Source organism: Microplitis demolitor, chromosome 5, assembly GCF_026212275.2.
Source record: "Microplitis demolitor isolate Queensland-Clemson2020A chromosome 5, iyMicDemo2.1a, whole genome shotgun sequence".
Taxonomy (NCBI): Eukaryota; Metazoa; Arthropoda; class Insecta; order Hymenoptera; family Braconidae; genus Microplitis; species Microplitis demolitor.
Genome location: NC_068549.1, coordinates 13,831,741 through 13,853,161, shown reverse-complemented (window position 1 = coordinate 13,853,161; position 21,421 = coordinate 13,831,741). Strand labels below are relative to the sequence as shown.

The following is a 21,421-nucleotide window of genomic DNA, read 5'->3' as shown; positions in this document are numbered from 1 at the left end:
GGAAACTTGTGCATCAGATATAGCACTATTGAGCCATGATTCAGTAACTGCGATAAGATTATAGGCATTGCTGTGGAAGTAGTCACGAAATTCATCCATGTGGGCAGTGGATGCTAACGACTGTGCATTAAGACAGCAGATGTTGACGATTGGAACGGATATTGACGTAGTAGGATAATTCTTTAGAGTAAGTCTTTGAGTCTGTTGTGATTCTGAGGTATTGTTAGAAGCAGTGCTGATGTCTGAAGAACGCTATAAGTTAAGTTGCGAAAGATTAGTAGTAGGCATTATTTTAAATGGCTTAGAATTTCGATCTTTACGTATGAAGACCGCTCCATCTTTAATCCAAATAAGCTTAGAGTCTATTTGTGGAAATTTTTTGCAAACTTCCCTGCGTAGCTGATAAAGCTCAGGTGGTATACGTGGGTTGATGCTAACTTTGCTGGATGGCAAAAGTGCATCTATGGAGGAAGCCCGTAGGTCTGGTACTTTCTTCTTAGCTTCAATAGTTTGTTTACGTTTTAGCGAAGATGTGAGTTCAATAAGGATTGCACGAGATTTCGTTCGGATATTACTAATATTCTTATCGTGAGGTTCAGAGTTGGGTACCATGCGACCCATCCGATGAGCACGAACAATTTCACCGGAGCATAGGGGTACGTTGAGTCGATTAAACAGGACAGGAACAAAGCTTTGAGATAGTTTCTTTGGATAAGTTGTGGAATTCGTTTCCGGAACTCCCGTGACGACTAATTGATTTGCAACACTTAAGCAGGCCATACGCAATAGAGTTGCACGATTGGAAGAAGAGTTTGCAATAGACGAAGCATCAGAGATTTTATCTTCAATCACCTTTAGGCGAGAATCATGGTGAGCAATATCATGTACGACTTTATCTACACTATCTGAAACAATACAAACGTCTTCAGCAATCGAATTGTAAGTAGCTTCACATACCTTAAGTTCTTCTTGGATTTTCTTATTGTCTCCCTGGAGCGATTTGATATCGGCAGACATAACTTCAATAGTACTCTTGAGATCTTTAAGACCACCCAGTCTTTTATCAATTTTATCAAGCAGGTTAGCCACGCGGTTTTCAAAAGTGCAAGACGGACATTTTAGACTGACAACATTTCCAGCCTCTGTAGCATCAATAGAGTATTTCGTAGCCACGCAGTCGGCGTGGAAAGAATGAGAACACTTTAGTCTAGTTGATACCAAATCAGAAACTTTGGCAATCTCAAGATAACATAGAGCGCACTTAGATTTGGGCATTTTGATAGTTAACTTGACAGTCTGTCGGTGGGAGCACAAGTTCACTAAAAGCGAAGTACTGAGCAACGGATCTATACAATTTATGATTAGTGACCAAAAAAGTCACGCTATGCAATAAAATAAATAGATTATAATGCAATTAAACACCGCAAAAAGTAACCAAATATTTCAGAATATTCACAAAATTAAACTGCACTTAAAACTTTAATTAAAACAGAGACCACTAGAGATTGAGTAGTATAATAACGTAAAATTGAAGAGCACTAATAAACACAACCAGCTAGCTTGGCACTAACGACCTCTCCTACGAGGAACGATCCGAGCAAGTAGTTCGTAACGAGGTGGATAACAATCGAATGAAATTATAACAATTAAATAAGCAACAAGTAATTATAGAAAATAATAAATAATAATAAAAAAATAAAATTAAGTTAGCAAGGAAAAATCCAGGAAAAATTTTATTATTAAATAAATATTAAATTTTTCCCGATAGCTGTTGGTTTCCAACGATTTAATTATAATAAAGCAAATAATTCCCACCTGGTTACCATATATGATTTTAAAAAACAATAATCGATAATATTTGGCTATTTTGCCGTAAACAGTTCAAATTAATGTAAATTTTCCCCTAGGGGTGGAATTCATAAACGCAATGATTCCAATTATAATAATGTATGAATTCAATATATAAAAAACAGAAAAATAGAATTTAATTATTAAACAATAATAGATTTTAATTTAAACAAGTTGAACAATTAAATTTTATTAGAATTAATGTAAATGAATTGACAATAATATCAAAAATATAACGCTAAGTTATCTCTCTACAAGAGAGAGAGAGAGAGAGAGAAAGATACGGGACTACCCTCACTCACACTCAAATCAAAACCTTCAATACTCGAGTTTCAAATACTTCAACATTATAAATGTTCCAATAACTATAAAATAAAATAAATTCCTTACCACGTAGTAATCATTCTTTTAATAATTATTAATAACCAAAAATAAATAATTCAATCGACCACTGGGGAAAATAATAAATTTAAATAACATATATCAATTAAATAAATAATAATATCTCAAATGATTCTTATAAATAATTTAAATGATTATCATAATAATCCGCGAATTTTCACCCGAATTATTACGTCTGTGCTTGAGGAATTTCCCCTCTCAAGTACAGTCAGATCAAAATTATCTACCGCGTCCTACTACCGCCGGCTGATTTGTTATGAATATATATGGGTCATTCCACCAAATAAAGTTATTTTTACGGGGTGACCCTCGCAGATTTGGTTCAAACCTTGTGGAGTTGTTCTGAGTATTGAAAAAAATATTCTCTGAAAATTTGAGCCTTCAATGTGCAGCTGTTTCGAAGTTATGATTTTTTGAATTTTAAGAAATTTTTTTTTTAACTTTTTCATTGATTTTTTTGGAGAAAAAAACTTTTTTGAAAAAATGAGCACATAACATTTTTTCGTAGGAAAAATTCTCAGCTTTCCAATAAAAATATCCATTTTTTATTTTAAGTTACAGGAGACCTTTGAAAATTCAATTAAAGAAGGAAAAACGATTTTTATGACTGTGCGGCGCTTAATACATCTATTTTGATATTTTTTTCTGAAAGCTGAGACTTTTTCCCACAAAATATGTAATTTTCACGATGTTCATATTTTTTGTTTGAACAAAATCAATAATTATTTAAATATAAGTCATTGATTGTATAGTTTTATCAAACTCTAATAGTTCATTGTGTAGCAAGAGATGAAACTAAACGATATCAAACGAGAGTGAAGTAGGCTACCTTAGCCGCAGGCAAAATCTGACAATAAATGCAATCTGAAGTCGTGGTTCACACTATTTTTTTCATGATTACCTGCATTGAAAATTAGTTTCAGTGTCAGCAGCCAGTTAGAATCAAGTTAATTTAAGACCAATGGTGTGATCAACCATTAGTGTGATCAACCATAAATACTTTTCATTATTTACACAAATTTTTATCAAACTTGATTACAAAGTCAGGACTGTCATTAATGCAATTAACATTAATAGTCTAAAATCACTATTAAACAAAACACAAAAATCAAAGTTTAAATCACTAATTCCTAGACTTGAAGCATCGATGCTGGTATGATGAAAAAAAGTTTTATAATTTTTGTCGCCAGAGCTCTACTGCAGATACATACCAGAAAACAAATCTTCACACCGCAAGATTTATACATCCGGGATATTAAAAATTATACCGGCGTTGTTTTCACTTTTATAACCAACCCTTATTAAAAGATACGATTCAAAACGACTGGGAAAAAAAATTTTAAATACTTTTTAATGCTTTTGAATACTTCGAACACTTTTGAATCACCCGTTTTATAGGCATTCGACAATACAAATCGTTTTGAATCGTTTCTTTTAATCAGAGAATGAGGACTTTTTATAGAAAATAAATGTTTACGACGTACGATATTTAAAGCCGAGTACGGTTGAAGAAACACAAGCAGTGCACCCTTTTTCACCTATCGTTGATAGTCAGGGATATATTTGCGTTAAAAATGTATCAACATCCTCAAAAAAGTTAAGAATTAAAGTTTTTCAATCATAGAGAGTTTATGTTTTATTTAATTTTGTTCAAACAAAAAATATGCACATTGTGAAAATTACATATTTTGTGGAAAAAAGTCTCAGCCTTCAGAAAAAAATATCCAAATAGATGTATTAAGCGCCGCACAGTCATAAAAATCGTTTTTTCTTTTTTAATCGAATTTTAAAAGCTCTCCTGTAACTTGAAATAAAAAATGGATATTTTTATTGGAAAGCTGAGAATTTTTTCTACGAAAAACTGTTATGTGCTCATTTTTTTAAAACAGTTTTTTTCTCGAAAAAAATTAATGAAACAGTTAAAAAAAATTTTTTTTCTTAAAATTCAAAAAATCATAACTTCGAAACAGCTACACATTGAAGGCTCAAATTTTCAGAGAATATTTTTTTTAATACACAGAATAACACCACAAAGTTTGAACCAAATCTGCGAGGCTCGCCCCGTAAAAATAAGTTTACTTGATGGAATGACCTATATATATATATATATATATATATATATATATATATATATATATATATATATATATATATATATCTATTAGGGTGCTTCGTTTCCGGCGAAAGTAATCTTTTTGTTGTTCATCAAGCAAAATATTGTTTTTTATGCCAAAATAAAAATTCCTGCCAAGTTTGAGCTCTTAATTCCAATCTTAAGTACTTTCCATTTGATTTCAAAGATTTCCCATTCAAAATACACGTAAATTAAATTACTTCTTTTTTAATTTTCTAATTCTCAGCTGCGTTTTATGATATCGACGCGGTTCTGGTCGCAAATTGTAGGGCATTTGGTGTTCTCCAAAAGTGCCCATAGTAACTTAGCTATAATTCCAGTTGTTTCACTGATATCCGCTGAGGAAGTCATTTTTCATATCAAATTGACCTTTATTGGATCGCAGAACGAAAACCAATGAATGCACACCAAATATGTAAATCGGAACTTTATAGGAAATTTTATTCCCTTCAAAAAAAGTCCTATGAGTCAAGTTGCTAAAGTCCATAGTTTCCGAGTTATAGGAGTTTTAATAATTCAAAAAATAAAATAGCAATTGTCATTTTTTTTTAATATTATATTTTTTAAATTAATAAAATGACTACAACTCAAAAACTATGGGCTTTAGCGACTTGACTCATAGGCTTTTTTTGAACGGAATAAAATTTCCTATAAAATTCCCATTTACATTTTTGGTGTGCACTCATTGGTTCACGTTCTGCAAGCCAATAAAGGTCAATTTGATACGAAAAATGACTTCCTCAGCGGACATCAGTGAAACAGCTGGAATTACAGCTAAGTTACTATGGGCACTTTTGGAGAACACCAAATGCCCTACAATTTGCGACCAGAACTGCGTCGATATCAGAAAACGCAGCTGAGTATTAGAAAGTAAAAAGAAAAGTAATTTAATATATGTGTATTTTGAATGGAAAATCTTTGAAATCAAATGGAAATTACTTAGGATTGGAATTAAGAGCTCAAACTTGGCAGGAATTTTTGTTTTAGCGTAAAAAACAATGTTTTGCTTGATGAGCAACAAAAAGAATACTTTCTCCGGAAACGAAGCACCCTAACATAGATATATATTTTGTCCTCAAAGACTAACAAAGAACGCGAAATATATATATATTATAACGTTCTCCTCTATTTTACGCGTCCCACGGTGGAGTGTGGTTGGCGCTCAATAGCCGTTATGGCTCTCTGTTGGTGAAAAATAACTGAAAATAAAATAATAACAACCAAAAGTCCCACCTGAAGATATTCCGAATCTCCCGGACACAGAGCTCTGCTCAGGCTGGGTTAGATATCCTAGTTGGGCGCCAGTTCGTGTGACCCACGAACAAAATTAACTCAAAATAAATATAACGGAGAAAAATGAAAATGAAAATAAAAATGAATGACAGGGTAACAGTTTCAGATTTTAGGAAAAGGAAAGCAAGAAAAAGATAGCAGTGCTTTAAATAAATAAATCTACATAACTACCGGGTTGATGATCACTTATTTCAAACATATTTTAAATTATAAATTAAGTAATGGTATATCGCATAACCAAATAAACAATATGGAAGATAAAATAATAATAGTTCACTTGCAACAATAACACGGTATGTGTATACAAATTAAGAAAATGATAATACTGAATAAACAATAAATATATTATCCACAAAATCGTTTATCGCATGTAAATAATACTATCACTCGCCCGTGATATTCAAAAACTACTACTATAATCTTAAGATAATTTTCAAATATTTTAAGTAAATATTTTGTACAATTAGACCACTGGTGAATGCTATACACTATTCACAAAATAATAATATAATAATAATACTTAGAATTAGTAATAATTACGTAAAATAATATCTAGAAACTCTTGTATCACTCACACGTGATAATAAAAATAATAATGCAGAAAATAATAATTATAGCAGTAATAAGTTACGTTAATACTAAGTGATAATGAAAAATAACCAAATATTTATTACAATCAATATTTGGTGATGATAAAATAATACTGAATATTTTTACTGATTGTATTAGTATTTACTGGGCAAAATAGTCATGCATTTATTTATATGCTTATAATTATTATAGTTGGTCAGCGCATGCGCGTCGGCGCAACAGTTAGCATCATTAAGTTATTAACTTATAAATAAATTACCGGTTGCTGCGCGTAAATCATTGATTGATTTGGCATTTTATAGTACTTATAATTAATAATGCGGGAAGCAAATGGTCATTTAGTGTGGGAAACAAGTGAAATTACACAGTTAACATCCCATATGTTGGTGGGTGTACTAGTTGAATATTAGCATGAGACGGGTATAAAACTCTATTGGTTAAAGTAAGAGAGAAATATAAAAATGGTACCGGCCGAGGTGCCGGCATGAAATTCACGTGCTGCCATGGTCAGACGTGGATAATCAGCTGTAAGAGTAGTGTATGTGTTAGTTGCTGTCGGAAATAATTAAAAGGCATTTTTTTGTGACGCCATTTGGTTCTATTTGTTTAAATGGATAAACGTTAATTTGCCAGTTGAATTGGTAGCGTATTGGCAAATACGTATTCAGTAATTATTGTTAATTTGCACCAATGGAACCCGTAAAGGTTTTATACATCAATGACGACTGTAAGTACCTCTGACTAATTCATTGGCGTGTAATTTTGCTTCCCACGTTGGTGGCCATTTGTACTAGCATACGAGTAAGAGAGAGATATTGAAGTCTGAGTAGTGATAATTCGTCATAGGCATATGATGGAATGCGTGACTATTATACTTAGTAAATACGAATACAGTTAGTGGAAATATGCAGGATTATTTTACCAAATATTGATTGTGATAATTATTTGGTTATTTTTCATTATCATTTGTTATTAATGTGAAGTATTACTGCTACAATCATAACTTTTGCGTTATTATTTTATTATCACGTGTGCGTGATACACGAGTTTCTGGATATTATTGTACGTAATTCTTACTAATTTTACGTATTATTATTATTATATTATTATTTTGCGAGTATTATTTTGTGACTAGTAGATATCGTTCACCAGTGGTCAAATTGTACGAAATATTCGCTTAAAATATTTACAAATTATTTTTGAGATCATTTTATTTTCTAATTGCGATGATCACATGCAAGTGATATAATAATTCATAACCACTGATGTCTTATTTGAGATTAATATTATTGAAGTATAGGGATAGTTTTGTTTGATTACTGTCACATGCGAGTGACGCTCTAATTTATAATTATTAAATTATTATTTGCAAGTATTATTATTAAAACATATTTTGCCATCACGGGCGAGTGATACATGCGCTAATATTATCGTGCGCAATATCTTTATTATTTATAAGGCAATATCATTTTTTATATCTTGTATTCGCATTCGATTATTATTTTGTAAGTGAACTATTATTATTTTTTTTTATATTTGATATTGTTTATTGAGTCATGCGATGCACTATGTTAATAAAAAACAAATCAAATTATATTATTATTATTATTTGAAATTTTTTATATAATGTGAAATTTGTGTTTTTGACAAGTTTTTGACAGGTATCTATCTGTTCGAATGTGCTCGAAAGTGTTCCGAAAGTATCCGAAAGCATCCGAAAGTATCCGAAAGTACATCGAAAAGTGTTCTGGAAGACACTTCCCAGACACTTATAGGCGAGATGCCAGAAAACTGACAAACAACCAATTTCAAGTAGCAAAGTTGACAAGCACGAATATCACTAGACTTGTAAACTTTAGGTGAACCTTCAGACGCCACCGTTCATCTAACGGCTTTAAATGAATTATATTATTATTATTTGAAATTTTTGATAATGTGAAATTTGTGTTTTTGACAAGTTCTTGACAGGTATCTATCTGTTCGAATGTGCTGTCAACGTCAGCAACGAATCTGCGGTCAACGTCATTATCAGCAACCACATTTTTGTCGTCTGCAGATCGATAGTTACGGATAGGACACGTGTCTCGGCCCAAATTTAAGTTCGCTGGAGTCACACCGAGTGATTCGTGAACCGCAGTATTATACGCGAACTGGAATTCGTGGATGTTTACATCCTAGTCACGATGATCATCACCCAAATAACTCATGATCATGGATTTCAAATTACGGTTGACCCTTTCAAACGGGTTAGCTTGGGCATGATATGGTGGGGTGGTTGTATGTTGAATACCACACTCATGAACGAAGTCAACGACATCTCGATTTAAATATCCACGTCCATTGTCGGTCCTCAATACGCGTGGTACGCCCCAACGGTTAATTACGAACTGTCGAAAACTTTTTATAACAGTTTTCCCGTTTGCAGCTCAAACGGGTACGCACTCGATCCACCGAGTGTATAAGTCTTCAAAATTGACCAAATATGAATAACCTGCACGAAAACGCGTAAACGACATCGTATCGGCGGCCACGACTTCCCAAGGTTCGCTTGATATTCTCGGTGACATGAAACCGATCGGTTTCTGTTGTACTGACTTTGTTTCAAGACAAGGTTCACAATTATTAACATACTGCTGTATATCGCGGAACATTCCGGGCTAATAATATCTCGATATCGCCCGTGCGTATGTCTTTTGAATACCCAAGTGACCTGATTGGGGATCATCGTGAACTCCCTAGAGTATGCGGTCTCGTTTATCGATTGGTATGACTATTTTTCAGTCGTGGTCTTCTTCCCCGAGTATTTTTCTAATCAATCAGGTCTTCGTCGATACAATCGACCGTTCTCGTAGTGGTAGTCGGGTAGTGCGTCAGGATCAGAAATTAACAGACGACATTTTTCTTCATACCATTCGTCATTACCAGCCTCGCCGAATGCGGTTTCCGCCCCTTTCCGGTATTCGATCTTCATGTCGTACTCAGAGAGCTCTATTGTCCATCGGGCTAATCTTCCCGTCGGATCCTGAGCATTTATAAGCGACCGGAGGTTGGCATGGTCAGTCACGACTGTAAATTTGAAACCCTCAAGATAATGTCTAAATTTACGTACGGCCCGGACTACCACAAGACATTCCTTCTCAGTCGTGCTGTAATTAGCTTCCACGCTGTTCAATGCCTTGCTTGCACACGCAATTAAATATTCACAGTCGCCGTTGCGTTGAACCAAGACTGCCCCGAGTCCACACTGACTTGCATCCGTATATAACGTGAACGGTAATGTATAGTCAGGTATTGACAAGACTGGAGCTTCTGCGAGTGCTTTCTTAAGAGACTGGAAAAACTCTTCTTCAGCCTCAGTCTATCTCCAAGGTACATCTTTACGTGTCAAACGATACAGTGGACCTGCTAATCATGCGACGTTTTTTAAATGACGATGATACCAGTTAATCATACCGTGGAAACGGCGTATTTGCTTAACATTTTTAGGTCGTGAGTAATTCAGAATTGGTTCTGTATTCTCAGGTTCTGGCCTAAGTCCGTCTTTGTCGAGTAAAAATCCCAGAAATCGAACCTGTGGCTGACAAAATTCGCTCTTGTCGAAGTTTAACGTAAATCCAGCCTCGCGCAACCGACTTAAAACGATCTCTAACATCTTGAGATGCTTTTAAAATGTCGGGGTTACAATAATTACATCATGCAGGTATGCAAATACGAATGGAGATAAATCCGGGGTAGTTATTTTATCCATTACGAGCTGAAAACTCGCCGGTGCGTTATTTAACCCGATCGGTATACGTTTATACTGAAAAAGACCGCGACCAGGAACCCAAAAAGCAGTATATTTGCGACTGTTTGGATCATGAAAATCTGCCAAATCGCTGAGTTCATATCAAGTGTCGTGATATAATGTGCATGACGACATTTCTCGAGAATCTTGATCATATCCGGTGGTCGATATGTCTTTTTCAGTCACGTTATTTACATCGCGAAAATCAACGCACATGCGATATGTTCCATCAGACTTTTTGACCATAATGGGCTGACTGGACCGTTCCGACGCTGGAGCAGGCTCAATGATGTCATCTGTCATCATTTTGTTAATGGCCTCGTGTAACGCTTGCAGGACCACTGGTGATCGTCGATACATTCGTTGTTTAATCGGTCGCTTGTCTTTGAGTCTAATCTCGTGGTCAACTAACGAGGTCAACCCCAAACCAGGTGGCATTAATTTACGCTGGGTCTTGACGAATTCATGTAATTGCTTGGTCTCATCACTCGTGAGTTCCCTTACGGCAGTAACGTTCTCGACTTGTACATTAATATCTGGTTCAAATATCAATTCATGCCAAATTCCGCCACGACTGAGTCACAATCGGTTTTGTAAATATAATTCCATATTAACATAATTTAGAAAATTAGTACCGATTAAATTTAAACTTCCCAACCGAGGAATATAATGAACCGGAAATATGACCTCTTCAACACCATCGACAGTCATTTTAACATTCACGACGCCTCACATCAGTCGTTCGATTTGCCATCCCAAAACGCGTCTCTCGAGTTTCATAAAGACATGGAAAACCGTCGTTCATTAATTCTCTTGCGGAATCACCAAAAGCGGTTGTTTTAGCCCCGGTGTCAATTATTGCGACTTTTTGACTGGAACCCGCACTAATAATAACTTGCAGTCGGGGCTTACCGTGACGCAGACGACAAAAATCATCATTTTCATCCTCAGGTTGGTTTATAGGTGACATTGCAATGACTCTTTGATCTTCTACTGCGGTAATTTCATCAAGTGTGGCATCTTCTTCACACTTGGCCTCGCACGGTGCATCAGAAACAGCATGGATAATTAATTAATGTAACGGGACAGTTAAGTCCACCTCCGTTTAATGGGAGGCCGATTCCTCACCCTTTTGGGTACACTCGCGCTGCGTAATTGCCTATCCACTACCGTAATATTATAAAAGCGAAATGTGAGCATAAGCTCACATTAGCTTACCTATTAGGCATGCAATGCATGTGGGCGCCTCACCAACAGCCACCACGAGACCGTCCTCACTTGGACCCAAACGCTCCTCCCATCTCAGGAAATAGAGAGACTCTGGTCGAAGTGGGGCTTGGAATGGGTCCCCCATGGTACCAATTCCATGTATTGGTGGACATGCTACAGATTAGTGGTGAGTCACAGCCTTCGCTCATTACCCCAAAAAGGGTTTCTTCCACATTATACTCACTCAGATTTAAGACAGCAGTTAAATAAGCTTGTCCTCAATTATTATTACCGAGTGATTATCACTATATGTTAGTAATAGTATTGTGTACAGACTACTACCCTTAGAATTTTAAGACGTTCAAAAGGGGATGGCTTCGCCCACGCAGAGGTATCTATTGGCTTCCTGCAACCACGGAGTTGCCGCATGTTACAAGGTGCATGACATGCGGGCACCTCTAACGGTTGGAGTACTGGTCTCAGAACCCGCGAAGAGGGTGGTACTTGCTAGTTTTGACGTCCCCTAGAGGGTGCCAAAACCACTTCTGGGGAATAGCATGGATATCAGCCTGGGCAAAAAAACGACGTAATTCATCGAAACCCGCTCCTTGGAGACTATTATTGGAGGGATTGATTAACGTTCAGCACCGCCACCCTCTACTGGTGGGCTGCTTCGTCGTTTTTTGGAAATTGGAAAGTATTGGAATGGCTATCAACGTTACAAGTACAAGTAATGGCCGTCTTTCCAATTTTTCCACACCGCATACATGTATCCCACCGTGATTTTTGACAAAAGTAGTCCAAATATTTAAGTGAGCTACAATTGTAACAGAATCGCGGACGAGTGATTCTGTTTGGTCCTGATTGGTTTACATGACGTGTAAATAACGGGTTATTGTTATTGTTCAATCCCGGAGGCAATCGATTACCACCAGCTGGATTTATTGAACCTCTTGGAGGATTGATTGTTCGGGGTTGGATTAAACACCCTCGGGGGTTGTTGGGGTATTAACGACGTATTTTTCGGAATTGCACCGCGGTTCTGCGTATTTAGGTTTTGTTGCTGATTTGGTGGCGGGTTTTCTGTGTTCCCGCGTTGATTCGGGGTTTTCCCTGTCCCTTCAGGCAACTCTTTGCTTGCGTGATCTGCGTGGTTTACGCTTCTTTTTGGTCCCCGGGCTAGATTGAGAACCACTGGTTTAGTTAGAGTGTTCTGCGGTGGTAGCAACCGTGTGTATAGCTCCTCGGTGGTCTCTCAGAGGTCGAATACCCGTGGAATACGAACATTCCTTTGTGTTCTCTTCTCCCTTCGGTGGTGGATGGCGATGATCCCTCGCAGCTTTCCACCTTACTTCGATTTGGGCAGCTTTCATCAACAACGAATGATAAGGGTCGAACGCATCCAGTAGACAATGGTCCCAATACGTGGTTAACAATCCTTCTGTTGCCCGTTTAACTTGCTTGTGTTCCGGTGGGAGATGTCTCAGACGAGAATACAGGTTCTGGACACATATTAAATAATCACGAGCTGTTTCCTTCGAGCCCTGATTACGTGCGTGAATACCAGCCCGGATTTCACATTGACGGCCACCACTCTTAAACCGCGTCAAGAATTCACTCTTGAATGAGTCCCAGTTATTTCAACGGTGGTAGTTGGCGCTGAACCAGACTTCAGCTTTACCTTTGAAGACTTCTGGGAGCACAGTGAGTCGATCAACGCGACGGATTCCAGCACTGCGCATTAGCACGACCAGGCGTCTCAGGAATTCGTCACTGGTCATTGATCCCTCACCAGAAAATGACAATTTCCAATTCCTCGTGATTGCTCCGTGATCACGAGCAAAGACACGTGATGTATGACGTTTTTCAATACCGGAACTCCGGTGTGAGTGATATTCCGATGACGAAGACATATAACTATCAACATCACGCGTTATTTCATCTTTAATTGGTTCCCAGAGTATATTCGGAACCCCAAGAGCCCGTTCGAGATAGCGGTTCAATTGGTCACACCGCTTATTACGTCTGCCGGCGGTAGATAGACTCAAACGGAATAAAATCGTCCGGAGTTAATCATCAGGTCGCGTCAACATCCACGTGAGTTCCAATTCTGGCACTGAAGCAGAGGATTCGCGTGATTCAACATCCCTGGCCCCTATCCCTACGGGATTTATAGGGATCTATAAGAAAATAATGAAATTTACAAAATTTTTATTCACATGAGAATGTATGAGGAAATGATTTCATCACTAACAACTGGCATCTATGAGAAAATAATAAAATTAACAAAATTTTTGTTTCAATGAGAACGTATGAGGAAACAATTTCATCAGTAATGATGGGATTCTATGAGAAAATGATAAAATTTACAAAATTTCTATTTGGATAACAATGTATAAGAAAATGATCTCGTCACTTACAACTCGAATCTATAAGAAAATAATAAAATTAGCAAAATTTTTGTTTTAATGAGAACGTATGAGGAAATGATCCTGTCACTAATAATTGGATCCTATGAGAATATAATAAAATTTATAAACTTCTCGTTTGTATGAAAACGTATCCGAAAATCTTTTTATCAGTCACAATTGGAATCTAAAAAAAAAATAATAAAATTTACAAAATTTCTGTTTTAATGTGAACGCATGAGAAAATGATCCTGTCATTAATAATAGAATTTTATGAAAAAATAATAAAATTTATCATATTCCCGTTTGTATGTTCAATGATTTGTTGTCTCATGTAAGTTACGAAATTTATGCATATAAACATATTACCCTAGTCAACAAGTGCCTTTTTGATGAAAACCTGTCCAAGACCACCGAAAATTATGATTAAGGTCTGATTTGATTCGTAATGGCATCTATGAAAAATTTAAAGTGGAAATTTGGGGCTGGCAAAAATTGTGTTATTAACAATTTATTAAAAAAAAAAAAAGTGGTTTGGGTTTTTATAAATAGTTCAAAAACTATTTGGGATATCCAAAGTCTGTAAAAAAATTCTCAAAGAGCAGGAAATTTCCAAAAAAAGTCCTGTCTCCCCGAACTGTACCAACAATATTTATAATTTTAATTTAACGGTGAAAATGGGACCGAAAACGGATCCAATAACATAATCGAAAAAAATTACTTTAACCGATTAAATATAAATATTAAGAAATAAAAAAAATTTGGTTCTTTCTAAACACATGGATTAATAATAATTCACCGAAAAAAAAATTTTACCCCAATTTTTCAATTAACTATGCTTTTGTTGTTTAGTTTATTTTGACTCGTTGAAAGTTTATATAAAAACCCTGATTATTTCTAAACTAAGAATCCAGTATTTTTTTCACTTCGTGGAGCTGTTCTTGAAAGGGTTTAGATAAAATCGACGTTGGAAAAATTAAAAAATTTCGATTTTTCACTTTTTTATTTACAATCTAAGGAACTGAAAAATTAAAAGTGTAAATAAAGCAATCAAGAAATTTTATTTTTTTGATTATTTTGTTTTTTTATTGCTAAAAGCTACTTAACAATAATTTTAAAAAAATTTTTACTTACATCGTTCAAATAATTGTTATAAACAAATGCATTAATAATAAGAATTTAAAAAATTTTTTTTTGGGAATAAGATGTTTGATAAAAATCATAATTTTTAAGAAAAAAGTCGTCCCTTAAAAACATTTTTTTATTGCTAAAAAGCGCATTTGCTAGTTAATAATTTTTTTTTGTTGCTTAGTATTAATATTAAGAAACTATTTTTTTTTTCAATTATAATTTATCATGTTCTCTTGTTTTATAAAAAAATCATAATTTTTTAATAATTTTCATTTGTTTATGAAACAAACAATTTGTTGTAAACAAATGAACTTTTACGCTATATTTTTTTTAAATACTAAAAACAACCATGTGTTTTTTTTTATCGGAAAACATTTTAGGAATATCCAAGTTGAATTTTATCTGTATTTTCTTGTAATTTAATCAATTTAATAAAGTTTAAAACTCACATTTTTCAAGGTTATGAAAAAAGAAAAGAAACCGTTGAATATCTTTTTTAAAAAAACTGTATTTATTGAATTTAAAACTATTACAAAAAATAAAGAGAACATCATATTATCAAAATTTCAATAATAAATAAAAATAATTTTTTTTAAGCATAGTCTTGGGCATATATAGTACTGGATAGCTTTAAGTAAAAGAATAAATTTCTACTTCCAAATGCATGTGGTGGCCGAGCGGGCTAAAGCACTTGAACTGTTTTCAGAGCTTCAATCGAAGGGTCGTCAGTTCGAGTCCCATTCCGTATGAAAAAGCAATATATGAGCTTCAGTATAATTCAAAATATATGATGATTATATGCAATCATGAGAAGTCATATATGGAGCCATATACAAAATTTTGCCTCAATATTATATGATTTCATAATTTGCAACATATATATCGGTAATATATTTTTTTTACATGATAACTTATAAGTATTGCTTATAATCAGTGCTGCCAGAACGTGCGATATTTCTACCCCCTCTTGAGATAAAATAGCATTGACTGTAATGGCAGGAGGGGGTAAAAATATCGCACGTTCTGGCAGCACTGCTTATAACATTTTATACTATACTTTCAGTTATATGATAAGGTATATGATTTAATTATATGACTGACATATAATATTTATACATGTTAATATATAATTATATAAATACATGTTCACATATATTTGTATAAATGTATGTAAATATATATTTATATAGATATATGTTTACACATCTTTGCACAAATATATGTAAGCATATATGTATTTAAATATATGATAGATTTATATATTTATTTATACATGATCTAAGCTATGATATTTTTAGTATTTTTATGTAGTTCCATGATAATTACAACTATTTATATTTTTTTGTTCCTTTCATTTTTAGTATGAATATATATTTTAAATTATTTATACATGTATAATAATATCGAAATTATTATAATATTGAAATTATAAGTTCATATATAAAACGAGAATATAATTTAAGATTTAATATCATATGTATACAATTACGTATATTATAAATTACATGGATTATAATAATATTGAAATTATAAATTAATTTATAATATGAAACATATATTTTACGTTATGAATTAATATAAAAAACGGCCATATAATTTTTGATACAATATGACATGTATATAATCACACATATTATAAATGATATGGATTATTATAATATTAAATTATAATTTGTTATATATGATTAATCATATATTAATCAATATTAATAATTTTGCCGCCATATATGTTCAGTTATTTACCATATATTTTTTTATATATTATCGACAGTATATGCTTTTTTCATTAGAGATCACATGTCGGAAAAAAATTAAAGATTTTTTCTTTACCAAAGTTGAAAAATAATATATAACTCCCAGTGGGTTAAAATGAGTTGTCACTAGTAATTAAATTATTTTTTTAAACAAAGAAATAAATGATTTTATTATTTTATTCAATTCAACTGAAAATAATTTCAAAATTTGAATTATCCCAAATAGCTTTTAATTATCTGAGGAAACAGAAATATACGATATTTCTCTCATTTTTTTTATTATCTCATAGAATCCCATAAGTATGTCGCCTACGAATTAACGTAAAGATAATAAAACTATTTTCTCATTCATTCTTATACAACGGTAAGAGTGGTATAATTGTACCCATAGAATCTGATAAGAAATTGACACATTGCAAATTATTATCTCATAGATTCCCATAAGAATGTCGCTTACGAATTCACGTGAAAAAATAAAGCTATTTTCCCATTCATTTTTTTACAACAAGAAGAAACAAGACGTTTATATTTCCAATTGATTCTCTTACGAAATGTAAGTATAAGACATTTCTACTCATTCCGATAAAAATGTGAACATGTACAACAAATTTTATATAAGAATGAATGAGACATAAGTTGAAGAATTTGGTAAGTTTCTATCGGATTATGCTCGGGTTTAAATATTCTCATAGGTTCTAATGTGGACTATCATTTTTCGATGGGACACTTTGCCTATTTATTCTCATAAAAGTTTTTTTATGAGAATCTATCGGATTTTTTAAGCAGGTTACTTACTCTTCGATGCTTCCAATCGACCAACAATTAAACCTAATCAACAGTTGCACAATTCACCCGGTGAATTTATCAATTTAATTACTTTTTTATTAACGCAAACAAAACGTATTAAACACGTATAAACAAATTTCCCAATGCACAACATCTACTCGCAATCACAATTCGTATCTTTCTAGCTAGTTTTTGGCCCATCCACCTGTTGGTTGCCGATAGGGCCTTGATCGCCCTTAATTATTATCATTATTATTATTATTATTATTATTATTATTATTATTATTATTATTATTATTATTATTATTATTATTATTATTATTATTATTATTATAATCAAGGGTGATCGAAATCATAAATATAAACTGAAAACTAATAAATATTAGCGATTTGTGTTTTTAAATTAGAAATTAAAATTAATCCAAACATGTGCTCACACAAACGCTGCGCGCATGCGCCAGTTTGCAAGCAGCTTGCTGTTTTACCGCCGGCGTAATGGTGGAATGCCCGAGTAAAGATTCAAATTCATATTTAAAATTAAATTCTTAAATTTACAACTAATTAATAATAAATAAATTAAATCGTTACGTGACAAGGTAGCATTCCATGCGGCTTATGCAGTTTTAGAGCTGATTATATTTTGGAATCATTCCTTCGAATATATTACAAGTTATCAAAAAAAAAAACATTTTCGAAAAAATTTTATTTTCGGAATATCTCTGAACGAATGACACTGATAAAGCTTAATTTTCCACGGCTTGTAGGAATTAAACAGCTGCATCGAATGCTACCTTGGAGATCGAAATCGCTTCATCCGTTCAAAAGTTACAGAATATTTACATACAGACGTACGTACACACAAACATACACTCGGACATTCTCTTAGAAATAGTTAGGATGGCTTCCTAGGACCCTGAGACGTCGAGATCTGGTAAAACTCGGTTTTAGAAAATCGGACCGGACCAATCACTTCCCTTTTTTTTTAAATTGTTAATTTTTCTAGGGGGAAGTTAAAAATTGTTGATCAATAACTTGAATATTTAGAGTTATTAATTACTTAACCCTTAACGGCCACATGGGGGGACTAGTCACCCCAGGCTTAAAAAAGTGAAATTAGAGGTTTTATACCTTTTAAATGAATTCGTCAAAAAACTTTCAAAAAAAGGGAGTTACCCTGTGTGAACATTATGTGGCCTGGGTGAGGTGTGGCCGTTAAGGGTTAATAACAAAAATCGCCTTCGGCTCGGCTTATCTACTTCACCCTCGTCTGAAATCGTCTTGTTTTATTCTTTCCCATGCAATATAATATTTCTATCTATCTCTAACTTGAATTCTTCGTTTCTATTCTAAAAATTATCTTCCCGACAAAAATGCCGCTGCTTGGCTTCAGCAAGAATTTTTTGACTATAATGCTCAAATTTGCTTATTCGAATAGGAAGCAAGAAAAGATGACAATTTAATTTGTGATACATGCCAAGTTTAAAGTTATTTAAATTAACCACCATTAATCAAAAGCTACAAATAAGAACTAACAAAGAATTTGTTTCTTTTTCAGATACTGATAATGACAACGAAGATTTTGAATATGAATTCCCTGAAGAGTACATGATTTTAGATGATTTTGATTTTGCACTAGTTGGATTTGGGAGAAGAAAAAAAAGAAAAATAGATGATTCCTCAAAGTTTGAAAGTACTGAGTTAGTGTGAAAATTTTACATTAATTATTTAACGCAACTGCAATGTTTTCCTAAATTGATTTCGAACGATTTTTAGTAGATTTTGTAGAAATTGAACCTTGGATGTGGATTTCGGATAAATCAAATTTTATTGCAATAATTGCAAAGACCGTTTCTACGGACTAAACCAATTACCTTTCAACATCTAAATTTATTTGTTTCAATAAAATATTCGTTTAGCCCAAAATGCATATCTTCAATCATGTTAAATTTAACTCTAAGATTTGTTACTTTTCGCTATTAAAATAAACGATTTTCAAAAAATTCGGAGTTACTGTTTTCACCCTAATTTTCGAAAATCGAGTTTTCATGAGGCGTCACAGTTTTGAAATTCTACAAAGCTATTCTGGCTATTTTGAGAGTAATGATCAAATGTGGGTGTGTGTGCGTGTGTGTGATGAACTCTCTATAATCTTGCAACTAATTGACTGATTTAAATGTTTCTCCTGATTAAAAAAAAAAAAACAATACAAAACGATTAGAAATGACTCAAAACAAATTCAATTTTAATACTGTATTATGTCAGATCATCCTCATTTCATATATATATCCAATGATGAAATTTAAAGTTTAAACATTAAAGAAAAAATGTTTAGTTTAAAATGTTCTGAGAAAGAACAAAAATAAATTAAAGAAAATCTATTTCTAGTATTTCGTTATGAGAAAACCGATCGTGGGAGCTGTGCAGGGGTCCTCTAAAGGGAACAGCTGCATAACTCCCGCGATAAGGCCGAACATCACTTTTGAGAGTTTTCTACAAAATCTCATAAAAGTGGTAATAAAATAGAAAATTTATGTTTCCGCTGCATAGGAATGCTCCGACCCAAATGTGAAACTTTCCAGATCACTTTTGGAAGTAACGGAAGTATTTTATTTAAACAAAATCTTAAATTAAAACAAAAAAGAATCAGAATATAAAATAAGATATAAACAGTACTTGGAAAATAAACTAAAGAGAGGAATAAATGGTTAAATAATTGAACAAATAAATAGATAAATAAATAACTAAATAACTAAACGAATGAATAGATAATCAAGTAAATAATTAAAAAAATAAATAAATGAATAAGGAACTGATTAAATAAATAGATAAATGAATAAATGATAAATAAAATAATTAAATAGATGAACAAATGAATAAGTAGATTAATAAAGAACTAAATAAATAAATAGATAAGTAAATAAATAGTCAAATACATAGTAAGTTTAAGTCAAAGATAATTTAGAGGAAGGGCAAAAGGGCACGTTTAGGACTAATGCGGAGGGGATTGTGCGATCCCCGAAGCATTAGGCCTTAAAACAAATGGGAGGAAAGTCAAGGCCAAGATGATTTTCTATTGGACCTGATTTTCTCTCAAACAAAATATTTAAGAAACGCCTTTTCATTTTCTGTGAAACTCCGAATTTTGAACTAGTGGAGTCAGTCGTGAAATTTGGTCCAAAGTTGACGGTTGGATAATAAACATAATAGTAGAAAATCAGAGTCGGCTGGTTGCCACTCTACATTAGAAAATGAAAGCTGTAAAAGTTCACCGGAGGGAAAGTTCACAGAAAAGGGAAAGGACCATACTACTATTTAATTGTTCTATACATAACATAAGCTGTAACCGAGTAAGTCAGAAATTTATCTTGCTTATGATTTCTCTTTCAATATAAACCTATAAAATCGAAGAATTAGTATTATAACTTTCATTCACAATCCCACCGATCCCCGGTCTATTAGTCGCAAGACTAGGACCGAATATTTAAATACATCCGTTTTTGAAGTGGGTAGAGACTTTCGCTCATAATTTGCCATCCTTAACACCGTTGGCATATTATAGTCAGAGCTCAAAGCCTGCTTTTGCTGTAAATCCGACATAACAACTGTAAAGATATACATTCATCACCGAGTAAATTGTCTTTCTTAATCAGGGTCTTGCAGCAATCGAAAGAGCTTGTCATCCATCAACGGTTCTGTGAATCTCAGATCACTTGATTAAAAAAAAAATATAACCGGTGGTCCTGGCTGGGCTAGCTCTTGTCCTGGCCACGGTTACTTATAAGTAACTTAATTAATTTATTTTGTAAGCTGGGGGAGGGGCTCGCATCATTTCCCTTGAAATCGGCGCTTATAAATTATAAAAGGAAAAGAATGCCTGGTGGTTTATTCAGTAAAGATTTCATTTTCTTGGAATGTATTTTGTTCAATCAAGTTTTCCCCGATTTGTTACATATAAGAATTCCCCAAATTTTATTTTATTGAATTAATATACAGTAGAATCCGTTTATTATGACTCCGCCTATATTGACCAACCGGTTATTATGACGTAATTGCACTACGAAGTTTGGTTTTCATATAA

The 21,421-nt window shown here is 33.4% G+C and overlaps 1 protein-coding gene across 3 annotated transcripts in view; it reads left to right on the top strand.

Moving 5' to 3' along the window:
* Window positions 1–20,736, top strand: part of LOC103576315 (SPRY domain-containing SOCS box protein 3) — a 64,628-nt gene extending 43,892 nt beyond the window's left edge. Inside the window, exons 4-5 of one of the 3 annotated variants that reach the window (XR_001345206.2) lie at window positions 15,510–15,688; window positions 18,899–18,988. Coding sequence is in view for 2 of the 3 variants with exons in the window: in XM_014442301.2 (XP_014297787.1) it covers window positions 18,899–19,040; window positions 19,117–19,135 (161 nt within the window). In the remaining variant the exon portion in view is untranslated. Of the gene's footprint in view, window positions 1–15,509; window positions 15,689–18,898; window positions 19,041–19,116 lie in introns of those variants that run through there. The other 2 variants (XM_053739481.1, XM_014442301.2) reach the window with 2 other exon arrangements.
* The last annotated feature ends 685 nt before the right edge of the window (window positions 20,737–21,421 follow it).